This window comes from Pleuronectes platessa, chromosome 20 (genome assembly GCF_947347685.1).
Source record: "Pleuronectes platessa chromosome 20, fPlePla1.1, whole genome shotgun sequence".
Lineage (NCBI taxonomy): Eukaryota > Metazoa > Chordata > Actinopteri > Pleuronectiformes > Pleuronectidae > Pleuronectes > Pleuronectes platessa.
The window spans coordinates 1,034,238-1,048,914 of NC_070645.1; the positions used below are offsets into that span (position 1 = coordinate 1,034,238).

A 14,677-nucleotide genomic window follows, 5' to 3' on the forward strand; every position below is an offset into this window, starting at 1 on the left:
CAGTCACAGGAACCGTGGAAGTGACTGAAAATAAATACATCCCAAAAATACATAGATACATACATACATACTTACATACTTCTCAGAGACTTTAAATACAATTAAAAAATATATACTGGAAATTTGAAGCTAATTTAAATAAATATATTATGGTATGTCTTTTACACAGTGTAAATCTGTTTTGTATCTACCCAAACAATAAGGGTAATCGAGTACAAATGCCTCAATGTATAATTGCTATATTATACAGCAATACCAACAGACTTTAATATACTTTCAGATGAACAAATAAACATTATAATGAGAAGTCTAAAAATACATAAAGTGTGATATAGGGTTAGGGTTAGGGTTAGCTAACCCTAATGTATAACCATATCAAACCATACCAGATATGCAATACAAATATGAATGTAGTGCTTCTTAGAACCATCTTAAATCATGTATTAGTTATGGTTCAGCAGCAAAGACTACATTTAAGATGTTAGAGGTGGTGCACGGTCAGGCTTTGAGACTTTGTTGCACTTTCATAATGGTTCCTGTGTTCACAAATCAGGGTGAGGTGGATGAAATACTTCTAAATCGGCTATTAACACAATTAAATTATAATTAACTAATGGACAAATCTTCAATCTTTTAAAGATTGACACCGACAAAAAAGTTAGAGAGATAAAAAAGTTAACAATGACAATGATACATTTTTATGTATATATTATGTCAGGTCATCACTGATGTGAGATTGCAGTGAGAGAAAAAAAAAACATGACATGAAGACATATATGCAGTATGATTACCTGTGATAACATCCAGTGTTTTGCTTTATTCTGGATAAAATTCAATACGTCATCTTTGTTGAAGATTAGTTAAATAGATTGCATCAAACATCAGTGTACACTGATGGATGAAGTATGCTATTACAGGGTCTACAGGTTTTAGCTTTTGGTCTTCCAGCTGTACAAGTCTCTGGGTTTGTACTCTCATGGTTGAATTCCCTTCTTGTAGGTTGCTTTGGATAAAAGCGTCAGTTAAATGATATTTAATGTAATGTAATGTAATGTAATATCAGTGGATAGAAGAGTTACAGATTAAAAGGTTGTTCCTGTCTTTGCAACCATATAGATACCAATTCACAAAAATATAAAGACCAGTGAAATTGTGAATGCATTACAGGTACATTTTCTAAAACATGAAGAGATGGAAATTTCACTCAGTAAATCTGAAGCCAAAGCAATAATCAGAAGTGACTACAATTAAGTTTATTGTAGGCATTTAGTAGTGATGGTGAAGTTCAGAGTGAGGTGCTGGAGAATGTATTATTGCACTGAGTGTCCCAACTAAGATAGAATCCCATGTGTGCTTATGTCTGTGTCTTTTTATGTGTGTGTGTGTGCGTTTGTTTAGTGGTGAGGTAAATCTGAGAGAGGAAGTGCTCCACGCCACTAGTTGGCGGTCGTGCACCGTTTCGTTGTTTGCCAAAACCAATTGTGCATTAAGAATAAGAGCTGTGGACAGAGGGGCCGTCATGTGTACCATGGAGAGTTTGCGGGTGCTCGAGCTCTACAGTGGAATAGGAGGGATGCATTATGCATTAAAGGGTGAGCTGGTGTCATCACGGTTTTATCTTGTTCGAAGTATTACGCAGCATGGTTGGAAGCAGATTCAGGATTACGTTGTCTTTTATTGGAGTACATTTCCATGCGCTGAGTGTCCAGGACCAAGCACACACTGTCTGTTAGTTAAACTGACCACTGCGGTTAAGTTAGTTAGTTTACTCGGTGTGGACACCGAGTAAACTAAACTTGGTTGTAAACAAAACTTGTAGAAGCTGGTTAGTAGGCTAACAGCAACAGTCCACATAGCAGGATATTACTCTCCGTACGTGTTAGCTAAAACCATAGAATAATATGACCGGAACACATGTTACATGTACATAAATCCTAGCGGAAACAACTTTGTCGGAATCAATAAATATCAAATAACCTATTATCATTGCACTGATTAAATATTCTATGTCAATATAACGCTTGGTGAAATTACTATAGCTTGTGTATCAGTAAGTTCTAAACATTTACAGTACATTTTAACAACACCGCAATAATAATGATAACCGTGATAATTTTGATAACTATAATCGTGATACATTTTTAATGCACAGGGTTTTGCTGTGAAGCTGATGGTATGAAATGAAACAAAGTAACTTCTAATTTTTTGTTCTATCTCCAGAGAGTGGCATACCTTGCCAGGTGGTGGTTGCTATCGACATAAACACCGCTACCAATCAGATCTACAGGCACAATTTCCCTGACACCCCGCTCTGGAACAAGACAATAGAGGTGCGTGATAGTAGAGGGTTCAGGGATGGCTTCTTGCATTTGTACAAAAGAGAATTTCAAATGTCTACACAGCCCAACTAGTCTGTTAACCTGCAGCAGCCTGCCAGTATTGGCTTTCCTCTCAGACAAATGTATGAGACTCCAGCCTTCTGGTTGTCACTCCAACCAAACATTTTTAGGCATAGTATTTTTTCAAGATTTGGATGATTTCATGATACAGCATGGCCCATACATTTATTGTGGCTTAGTCTACTCTCAGGAGTACATAAAATAACAATTATTTTATCATACAATATAAGATGAAGGGATTTATTTTTACTGTAGGTAAGTAAGAATCAAGTATATTAATCAGCAAGCATGTTCAGGTGTAGTTTAGTTGTGCAACTTGACCACAGATTAGTTGTTTTAGAATTAATAAATCTATCAATCAAATTTTATTCTTACAGCCCATATTCACAAATCACAATTTTTCTCAGGAAAAACTTACGGTGGCCCTGATAGCTCAACGAACAGCAACTTAAGAAAACACATGCAAGTTGACAAAACACAAGCAAAGTAAGAAAACATCTTCATCAATTTCACAACACAACACAACACATTACAGAAACGCGCAGCAAATAGACAAACGCTCTGCAAATAGACAAACGTGCTGCAAATAGACAAACACGCAGCAAATAGACAAACGCGCAGCAAGTAGAGGAGAAAACACAACGGAAGTGTTTCCAGAGGACAGCTAAAAGGGATGGACACTGCTGCCACAAAAACGTCCAATACACCATACAAATTTGGTTCCACACAGGGTTCGGCCACCCGCCGTATCAGGCCATCATGAAATACCAGGAGCGTGCGTGCGTGCGTGCGTGTGCGTGCGTGTGCGTCCGTGTGCGTGCGTGTGCGTGTGTGTGTGTGTGTGTGTATCCCGGCGCTCCGACCCCGCCCACTCACTCGGAGAGACCCATCTGATCACGGAAGATGGTCCGATCTAGAGACATGTCGTCTTCTCCTGTTAAACTGAATAAACAGCGCTAACAAGCAAGCCCCTGTTTGTGAGGCAATATTTTGTCCATAGTGTGCAGGGGTAGGAAACCTTTACTATCAAAAGAGCGATCGGGCGGGGTCGGAGCCCCGGGACCTATATACAGTCAATGCCCGGGACCGGAGCGCTCGACGCGCGCACGCACGCACGCCCGCCCGCCCGCTCCTGGTATGTCATGATGGCCTGATACGATGATGATTAAAAAAAATTAAAGTGACGCTCACTCACGTTCATCGTAACGTTCACGTTAATAATATGAAAACTGATCGTTAAGTTCAGCGTTTGCGAAACATATGAACACCACTGAACTGTACAGCCACTGCAGAGGGGCTGAAGAGCCGCATTCGACTCCAGAGCCGCGGGTGGCCGAACCCTGTGTGGAACCAAATTTGTATGGTGTATTGGCAGCAGTGTCCATCCCTTTTAGCTGTCCTCTGGAAACACTTCCGTTGTGTTTTCTCCTCTACTTGCTGCGCGTTTGTCTATTTGCTGCGCGTTTGTCTATTTGCAGCGCGTTTGTCTATTTGCAGCGCGTTTGTATATTTGCAGGGCGTTTGTCTATTTGCTGCGCGTTTCTGTAATGTGTTGTGAAATTGATGAAGATGTTTTCTTACTTTGCTTGTGTTTTGCCAACTTGCATGTGTTTTCTTAAGTTGCTGTTCGTTGAGCTCTCAGGGCCACCGTAAAAACTACTTAGAAACTATTAACAAGGGTAGACAAAAAAGTTAGGAAAAATTCCAATAGATGCTGCATGTAACCGAGAACATCAGCAACATAACATTGTTTACAACATTAATTTGAAGAAACTGTTTTCAGATAATGGAAAGGTGTGTCAATGTTCAAAGAATTCATACAAAAGAAAATGTCTGATAGAGATAAAGAGAGCATCAATGACAATTGAAATGGTCTGAATATAGGTCTGTCTATCCCTATTTCTCTCTCTCTCTGTTAGTGTTATAATGATACTATCATTTTTTTTTATACCAATACCAAGTCATGACTTTGAATATTATAATTTTTTTAAATCATTAAGATCACCATACTTTTGTCCCTAGTGTGCCATACTGTTATGTTATATTGCAAAGTACAAATGTTGTGTGTGTCCTGTGGTGATTTATTCTGTTAAAGATAACAGCGGCTGTGGCTGAGGGGTAGAGCGGTCGTTAGTACGAACCCCAGTCTTCCCCATCTGCATGCCGAAGTGTCCTTGGGCAAGATGCTGTACCCCGAATTGCCCCTCATAGAACAAAAAAAAGTGCTGCTTATAGATGCACTGTATGAATGTGTGTGTGAATGTAAAACTGTACTGTAAAGAGCCTTGAGTTGTCATCAAGACTAGAAAAGTACTATAGAAATACAAAACCATATAGAGACTAAATTTGGGTAAAAATGTTTTGTCTCAAAGCAATCCACGTACTATTGGTGACAAACAATTTCATACAATATTCTTCCTAGTGAAACTTTAGAGCTGCTGCTTTACCTGTTTTATAGTGGTATTGAATTCATACCATGTGGGAAATATACCGGTATGTTGATGATCAGGTATACAGAGCGGCACCAATCCAGCCACTCTGTGATCCTTCAATCATTGTTGAAATGGATGATCAAGATATCTGCAATGCACACATATATAGGGCTGTAATGGCTCATGAATCCAAAGCGATTGTATGGGCTCATTTTTTAACTTTGTAATGCTAAAACCTGATTTTTTTTCCTCTGTTGACTCTTAGGGCATACCACTAGAGGACTTTAATAAATTATCTTTTGACGTGATTTTGATGAGTCCTCCATGCCAACCTTTCACCAGGTAGGTCTCATATGTTTTGCATGCATTATAATCCATTGTAATCCAATTGTATTGATTGGATCATCTGCCCCCAAACTTTCAACACAGTCCTCATGCCATTACCAACGACAAATATTCTATAGTTTCTGCAACAACTGGATAACACATTTGGTGGTATTTTAGATCGATCAATATATGTAGATACTAGTGCTGTCAAACGATTAAAATATTTAATCGTGATTAATCACATTTATGTCCTAGTTAACTCAAAATTAATCGCAATTAATGGCAAATTTGATATATTCTGTATGTCCCTTCATTTATTTTTTTTCCATACTTTTTTTTCTCGTTTTAATGCTCTTATCAACATGGAAAAGTGGATTGGCTTGCTTTGTGCAAATGTATTATTTTATTGAAAAACAACATTGCCAAACAGGGCGGTACAAAATAAAATTATAAAGTGCACATTTCAGGTAAACAAGGACTCACCCTATAGTGCAGTTAAACCATGGCTTACTATTTTGAACCGTAACTATTAGGTTACCAATAAAAGTTAAACCTACTACTTTGAAACAAATTAAACACAAAACTTTGTAGGTTTATTTGAGCTCTACCCATATTTGTGGAAAATGTATGAAATAAGAAGTACCCTATTTTGAAATAAATAAAAACACATAGCTGCAGGCTAATAGCATAAAAAAAGCAGTTCAGACTGGAGGCGAACACAGATACTGACGCTCGGTAGAGACCAACTGCAGCTTCTGCTCTGATTAAGAAGCTGCGGCACTGATCTCTGAGCAGCTGAGACCAAAGAAACTTCACGTGAACGAGCTCTGATCTCACTGTGTCTTTCTGAGCGAGTGAGCACGACCTTAGGACACACCTTCTCATTCAATTTGTCTTTCTTTCTACATTGCAGATTAATATTGAAGACATCAAAACTATGAAGGATCTATGTGGTAAACAAATAAGTGTTAAACAAACCAGAATATGTTTTATATTTTGGATTCTTCAAAGTAGCCCCCTTTTGCTTTGATGACAGCTTTGCTCACTCTTGGCCTTCTTTCAATCAGCCTCATGCGGTAGTCACCTGGAATGGTTTTCAATTAACAGGTTTGCCTTGTCAAGAGTTAATTTGTGGAATTTATTGCCTTCTTATGTGTGTTTGAGATCATTAGTTGTGTTCAGTCCCGAAAACCATCAAACGCTATGATGAAGCTGGCTCTCATGTGGATCGCCCCAGGAGAGGAAGACCAATAATTACCTCTGCTGCAGAGGATAAGTTCATGAGAGTTACCAGCCTCAGAAACCGCCAATTAACAGCACCTCAGATTAGAGGCCACATAAATGCTTCGCAGAGTTCAAGTACCAGACACGTCTCAACATCAGCTGTCCAGGGGAGACTGAGTGAATCAGGCCTTCATGGTCGAATTGCTGCAAAGAAGCCACTACTGAGGAAGAACAACAACAAGAAGAAGAGAAAAACAAGGAATGGACATTAAACCCGTGGAAAATCTGTACTTGGGTCTGATAATTCCAAATTTGAGATTTTTGGTTCCAACCACCATGTCTTTGTAAGCCGAGAAAAGGTGAGGGGATGGTCTCTACATGTGTGGTTCCCACCGTGAAGCATTGAGGAGGAGGTGTGATGGTGTGGGGGTGCTTTGCTGGTGATACTGTTGGTGATTTTATTCAAGGCATACTTAACCAGCATGGCTACCAGAGCATTCTGCAGCGACATGCCATCCCATCTGGTTTTCACTTAGTGGGACCAGCATTTGTATTTAAACAGGACAATGACCCCAAACACACCTCCAGGCTATGTAAGGGCTATTTGACCAAGAAGCAGAGTTATGGAGAGCTGCGTCAAATGACCTTGCCTCCACAACCACCCGACCTAAACGTAATGAGATGGTCTGGGATGAGTTGGACCACAGAGTGAAGACAAAACAGCCAACAAGTGCTCAGCACCTCTGGGAACACTTCAAGACTGTTGGAAAACCATTCCAGGTGACTACCTCATGAAGCTGATTGAAAGAAAGCCAAGAGTGTGCAAAGACGTCATCGAAGAATCTAAAATATAAAATGTATTCAGGTTTGTTGAGCATTTTTTGGGATTACCACATAATTCCATATGTGTTCCTTCATAGTTTGGATGTCTTTTAATATTAATCTGCAATCTAGAAAGAAATAAAAATGAAGAAAAACCAATGAATGAGAAGGTGTGTCCAAACTTTTGACTGGTACTTTATATATTTTTTTAACTAAATTCCACAACTCAGTGGGTCTATCTGCAAATTACACTATGATATGTCTCATTCAGATTGTAGAAACACAGGCAATGTAGACAATAAGGAACATTCTTCAACATTTTTCAACAGAAATTCACTTACTTTGTTTATCAGTAGTATGCATTATTAGACCTCTTTCTGCATTTTATGACCCTGAAAGATTGATGTCAATAGTCACTCTTCAAGTATCCACACTCCTTTGACCTTTTGAGGGAGATTCATTTGGCTGATCACATTTAAACAAACATCAATCAGTTGCAACAAAACAAAGCTCAGTTGCAACAAGTTCCCGAATTGAAATGGATACTCAAGGCTGAGGGCATAGATCAATCCCATCAACAGCATAAATGCCTTGGTTTCCACCCCCTTCTCAGCACTTGGTTGCCTTCGATTAGATTTCTGCTGGATCCTCCTTGGCCAGGGGATTATGTATAACAAACACGCGGCAAAAACCTGGGCTGAGCGATGAAGCCTATGTGGAAGTGAAAAAACCTGCAGTCCACTGAGTGTCCACTTGAGGCTGGCTCCAAGAACGAGTCTATTCCCATTGACTCCCATGTTAACAAGGCCAATTTACAGCTAAATTAAACCTCAATCTCTAAATGTTTCCTTCATGACAACTGCACAGGGTGTGAATTTTGTTTTAGCTTGATCCTTTAGGTAATATAGAGATTTTAAATTATGCATAATTATCACTTGATGGACAGGTGACGTCACCGTTAGCTTGTCACCGCGGCTACTAACCTGTTGCCTGTTCGGCTTCACCTGAGCTAACAGGTTAATCCCCTTCATTGAACAGTACCCGAGTCTGGGTCTCAGTCATATATCGGATGAATATATGACTGAGATATATTCATCCGATATATCTCAAAAATAAAATGCCACATTTCATGTAAACAAAAAGTCCTTCAAAAATAAAATGACACATTTCATGTTCTACTATTACATATACGACTGAAACAATCATCTCCCTCTTACCTTCATCACGTTGTTTCCCCCCTGGCAACACTATTGGTCGATATTGTGTTTCGTACTTTTTGTCGTATTTTTTTTTTTAAACGAAAAGTGTGTTGTTCGGCTGGTTGTCCTAATGAAGAAGTTAAAGGCGCCTTTGGTCCAGCTTCTGTGGTAAGTAAAATATACTATTTTATTTATGTGTTAGTAGTGATTAGCAGGTATCTGTGTCTCTGTACCTTGCTTGTTAGCTTAGCTCCGCTAGCCTTCAGGCAAGATACCAGCAGTAATGATGATGCTGACGGGACCGTACGGGAGTTATTAAACCGACACAAATCGACATGAGCCTGTCCACGTGTCAGAGAGAAACGTTAAAGTTTATGGTGAAAATACTTTTAAACTGAAGTTTGGAGGATAAGCTCCACCGTGTTACATATCTAACGTCATGTAAAGTTATTTTGCTCTCCAACCTAGTTGGCTTGACTTTACGTTAATGTCAGTAGCTTCAGTATTAATATTAGATTATTGTACCAGAAATAACATTAGTGAAGTTGCTACAGTTTCAAAAGTTGTTGAGCTGGATTGATTATTGCGGCTGTATACTAAACTAACGTTGAATTTCAATAATTTGATTGATTATATTACCACAACAAACACAAATTATCATACTACAGAAACAGATTTAATGTGATCGACTGAAATGTGAATATTTAACCTCACATCTGCATTTTAAAAGCAACTGATTACAGTAGCATAACTTCTCCTAAAGCTCTTTATTCTGAGTATTAGCGTTGATGTGTTGTAATATGCTCCAGTCAGAGAGAGAACCTGAGGCTGATCTCTACCTATTTCCTACCATGATGTGAAGTGATTATGATCTGATGAACTTTGAAGTAATTAACATTTATTTTTATCATATAAAAGTATGTGAAAGTGTTCACCTGGCACATGTATGACATTACATATCTATGTATTTAAATAAAGTTTCATCAAGGTGACTCAGACAGCCTGCACCGGTGGATCGCCAACATGAAGAGACAGAGCTGGTCTCCAACAAGACTGAATACTGAGAGTAATCACTTCCTCACTGACGCCAGGTACAGACCTGTTTTTCATAACTTACAAACAATCAAAGCAAAGTATTGCACATAATACATAATGCATTGCAATATATTCAATAATTTTAATGTAAAAAAAACTATACTGCACATTTATTGTCTTGCTAGTACACTGTTTAATCTTAAACCATATTCAAATACATAGATGAATACCCACAGAATATAACAACACAAGCTTTGTTTATAAGTTACACTTCCTCTGCAATAATGCCATACTTTTATGTTTCCTGTCATTTTATTAGGGGCGGAAACGCTGAAGGACACAGCTGTGCTGGCCGTGTTCTGTCACTTATGGCAATGAAGAAAAATTAAACACAAATTTATTTTATCAAGTGTATCAAATCAGGAAGTCAAAGATGAAAATTGTTGATAATAGTGTTGTAGCTACAGACCTTTTTTTTTAAATAATTTTTTATTAACCATGATTATTATAAATTAACTCTGTAGGATAACATGGAACAGAGGAGCAACACCTCAGATTAAAGACAGCCTGTCAATACTTTTTTGACCTTTTGACACATATCGGCTCTCTTAAGCAGCCAAGAAAGGCACCACAGATGACCTCAGTAAGAACTGATATACTGACAGAAATGAGTCTCTCATTGGCTGGTTGTGTGGATGAGCGGGAGTCAATGAGGAAGTTGTTGTTGTTGTTAAGGTGTACGAGGACGGAGTGAAGCGAGAAGTGACATGCCCATGTAAAGGTTAATAAAAGTTTTTAAACGACAAAGAAGTTCCTTGTCCTCTGTAAGAGGGGACGTTACAATATTGTACAAATATATTAAATGTCTTTCTACCTCATCTGTAATATTCAAGGTGATAATCTTTCACAGAGCTGTTGATGACAGTCCATATCAAGTCACCCGATTTCTCTCAGTGTGAAAAAAAATATATATATAATTAGGGCTGCAACAACGAATCGATAAAATCGATAAAAATCGATTACTAAAAGCGTTGCCAAAGATTTTAGTCATCGATTCGTTGAGTCGCGCGATTAATACGTCACTCGTAGGCGCAGAACTGTTTACTGACGCCGGCAGGTACATGCTTCATGCGCGCCCACAGCGAGCCTACAAGCGCTTTAGTGTTTGCGACCACTGCTTTTATTTTTGGACATAAAAGATGGCGGAGGGGGTTCGACCGAAATCATCCAAAGTGTGGGAGCACTTCACACTGCATAAAACTAAAAAGTGTGTTTGTTGCAATCTTTGCAAAAGCAAAATGGCGTGGCACGGAAGCACCACGGTAATGATACAACACCTCAAAAGAAAACATGTCGGAGTCATCCATGACGAGGAAGGGGGCTCGACAGCAGGGTAAGTCAATACAAAAGCTCACATTTATTCCGTTTTCAAGTAAGAACATGCAACATCTACTCTCTCTCGTTTGGTGTGTTAATGTATTCATTATCCAGCTTTACAAGCATGAAACGTTTATTAAACTAACGTAAGCGTTAGCTGGTGTGTGTGTGTGGGTGTGGGTGTGGGTGTGTGTGTGTGTGTCGGGGTGTCTGTTACTTTATTTTATTTTTTTAAAGCACTTACAGCTTAATCTGTAAATTACTAAAAACGATCTTACTTACATAATAAACTTACATACTACATTTTACTTAAACCTCCATGAGTGTAAATAAATAAAATAAATCATTATTATAAAAATGTGTATTGTCTGTAATTGATCTTTGGGTTACTTACTGGCCTCAACATAACAGTATTAATAACTAAAACAATGAGGCATATTAATTTTATTTAAATCGTGCTGTTTTACATACTTACTAATATTAACTTTGTCATTGCAGAAAAAAACAACCAACAATGAGTGGCTTCCTGATTGGAAGAACATCATGTACACCACAGCAAGCATCTGTCTTGACAGATAGCGTCCTTAACATGCTAGTCACTGACATGAGGCCTCTGTCAATGGTTGAAGATGACGGCTTCAGGACGATGATTCACACCTTCTATCCTGGTTACACTCTTCCCTCAAGGACCCATTTCACTAGGCTTATGGAGAGAAAATATGAGCAGACATTCAATGCAGTGAAGACTGCTTTGAACAACGGCAACAACAGCAAACTTGCTCTCACCACTGATGTTTGGACAAGTGTAGCCATTGAGGCCTACCTCGGTGTTACTTGTCACTACATCACAGACGATTGGGAAATGAAGTCAATCTGCCTCACTACCATGCCACTGCAGGACAGACATACTGGATCCAACATCGCCGAATGGTTGGAAGAAGTTGTAGCCAGGTTTGAAATCCCTCCTAGCAACATCATTGCCGTAGTCCATGATAATGGTGCCAATGTTGTGGCTGCGGCACGCATCCTGGAGGAGAAGAATGGGTGGTCCTCTGTGCGTTGCACTGGTCATACCTTGCAACTTGTGATCAATGCTGCGTTAAAGCATCCGAGCATTGAAAAGGCTGTTGGGGCTGCAAGATGTCTCGTGGAACATTTTAAAAAAAGTGAGCTAGCCAGCGGTAAGCTACGAGCAAAACAACAACAGATGGCCACACCTGAGCACAGCCTTGTTCAAGATGTAAGCACAAGATGGAACAGCACCTTTTATATGGTCAGTCGACTGATTGAGCAAAGATGGCCTGTAACAGCAACACTGTCTGACATCTCTGTCACACAGAAAGGAAAAAGGTACCTTGATTTGAAACCAGAACAGTGGATCCTGCTAGAAGAACTTTTAAAAGCCCTAAAGCCTTTTGAATGTGCCACTGTGTTCATGACTGCAGAGAAATACACTACAATATCTGCAATACCTCCACTTGTGAAGGGGCTATTGAAGTCCACCGAGAGTGCTGCCTACGAGTCGGGCCCGTTGCAGGCTTTTCAAGTCACTGCTACCAATCAGCTCCAGGAGCGATGGAAAAGGGAGACTACCTTTTCAGACACAGCAGCAGCAAACACAGTGATTCTTGCGTCAGCATTTGACCCAAGGTTTAGGAAACTGAAGTTTCTTTCCCCTGAAGAAATCGTTTGTGTTCAAAACAAAGTGCAAAGACTGGCGCTTGGAGAGATGGAGAGGAATTTGCAGCAGCCCGACACTTCCTCCGATACAGCTTCTGCATCAACAACTCCTACCACACTACTTGATTCACTCCTTGGTTCCAGCAGTGAAGAAGGGGATGGATCAAGCGGAGATGATGATGTCAACACAAAAGTACGGGAAGAAGTCCTCAGATACTTCGGAGAAAAGAAACTTTCAAAGGAAGAAAACCCATTGCAGTGGTGGAAAAACAACATGGACAAATATCCGATAATGGCCAGGCTAGCCAAGTCCTACTTGTGTATCCCTGGCACCTCAACACCATCAGAGCGGCTGTTCTCTGCCGCAGGCAACATAGCTTCAAAGAAGAGAGCCAGCCTTAGCCAGGAGCATGTAGACATGCTTACATTTTTGCATTGCAATGCAAAGTTCATGCCTAAAACGGTTAACTGAACAGTGAGTTTGTGTGTTTGTTAGAGCACCAAGCAAGACCGCGTTAATGTCAATGTTAATGTTAATGTTCGAACAAATACAGTGTGGACAGATTGGTAGTTTGCATTTTTCTTTATTTTTTATAATTTATTTATTGTTCTAACAGAAAACCTCAGTTTGTTCACTTTATAAAAGAAAGTAGCCTTTTCATTTTTTGTATTTATATATACATATAAAAATGTATATCATACATTGTATTTTATTTTGTGTTCCATTTTTATTATTATTTAATATGACTTAATAGCTCAGGGACGTTGAAGCAATAACCTGTTATTTTTTCACTTTTCACTTCATTCTACTGTGAATTTATGTTCTGTTTTTATGTTCAGAAAGTAATGTTCAGTTTTTTAATAAAGATGCGGCAATTACAAATGTTTCTATTTTTATCCGATTCATCGATTAATCGAAAAAATAATCGACCGATTAATCGATTAAAATAATTGTTAGTTGCAGCCCTATATATAATAAATATGAGAACTGTTAACAACAGCTATGTGTGGAGATTATAATCATATCTAAACTGTCTAATTCACTGTCAATTCCGTAAAGGATAAATAAAGAATGTGAGAATGTGGTAATAGTAATGCTGGTTATACGAGCCTGTATTAGACCATTTGTGAAAAATGATATAGTTACTATCACATGCAACTTAAACTTTTGGCTTATTAATATTAACTTATTCAAATTACAATCAAGTGACAACTAAACTCACGGCTCTTCACTAAAGTGATATGAAAACTTGAAGTTGAACTTTACATACACTTAGGTTGAAGTCATTCAAACTCAGTTTTTAAGCACTCCATAGATTTCCACTTCACAAATTATAATTTGACAAGTCCGGCAGAGGATTTTTAGGCTTACAACACACTGCAAATGACCTAGTTTCAAGTCAAATTTGAATGTCGGGGGTTGTGGACACTGAAGTATCAAGCCATGTTATGATTTCAGTTTTATTAGTCTGAAGTGTAAGTCAACATTGACTTAAATTGTATTGGATTCTGCTGTTCATTATAGTTGGTTCAGAGGATGTCAGTTGAGTAAATGGATCTCTAATGTGGCTTAGGATTGGGTTGCGTTCACATTATAGACTCTATATAAAGGTTCAAGCTCCACTCCAGCCACAGACAACCAAGGTTTGCTGCTAGGCTCAGTGCTGGGCGGGCCCCCTGCTTTTCACCATCTACATCCTCCCGCTTTGTTGTATCATCCGTCCACGTTCACTCATCTACTCACCACTATGGCGATGGAGGGGTGTATGAAGTGTTTGATTCCGCAAAATACTTTAGGAGTATCAGGGGTAAACGTTGCAGCAGAATCCAATACAATTGAAGTTAATGGTGAAATAGTCTTAAGACACAATGTAAATTACCTTGTTTAGGCACCTAGATTTATGTTTGACTCAAAAACAATAAATTACAGACAAAGAGCAAGCAGGCTCAGATGACACAGTGAACCAGGAGAAATAAAAATAACATGACTTGGCAACATCTACACTCGTTACTGCAATACAAAACCCCGTGAAATGCTTGCTCAAACCCCTCTTCAGCAATTAGGTAGAACATCTATAGTCACAACACTGTCACCAGTGTCCCATAAAAGGGGATTTTAACGTTTGAACTTTATTTCTACCTTCGTAAATTGTTTAAAATTAATTATTCTATATTGCTGTAA

The 14,677-nt window shown here is 38.9% G+C and overlaps 1 protein-coding gene across 4 annotated transcripts in view; it reads left to right on the forward strand.

The window, feature by feature from the left end:
* Window positions 1-1,433: 1,433 nt before the first annotated feature.
* trdmt1 (tRNA aspartic acid methyltransferase 1) overlaps window positions 1,434-14,677 on the forward strand; it is a 35,150-nt gene continuing 21,906 nt past the window's right edge. For 2 of the 4 annotated variants that reach the window (XM_053412199.1, XM_053412200.1), the window contains exons 1-3: window positions 1,446-1,592; window positions 2,221-2,330; window positions 5,097-5,173. In XM_053412199.1, coding sequence (XP_053268174.1) covers window positions 1,520-1,592; window positions 2,221-2,330; window positions 5,097-5,173 — 260 coding nt within the window. In that variant the 5' untranslated portion in view covers window positions 1,446-1,519. Of the gene's footprint in view, window positions 1,593-2,220; window positions 2,331-5,096; window positions 5,174-6,071; window positions 9,495-9,757; window positions 13,379-14,677 lie in introns of those variants that run through there. The other 2 variants (XM_053412198.1, XM_053412197.1) reach the window with 2 other exon arrangements.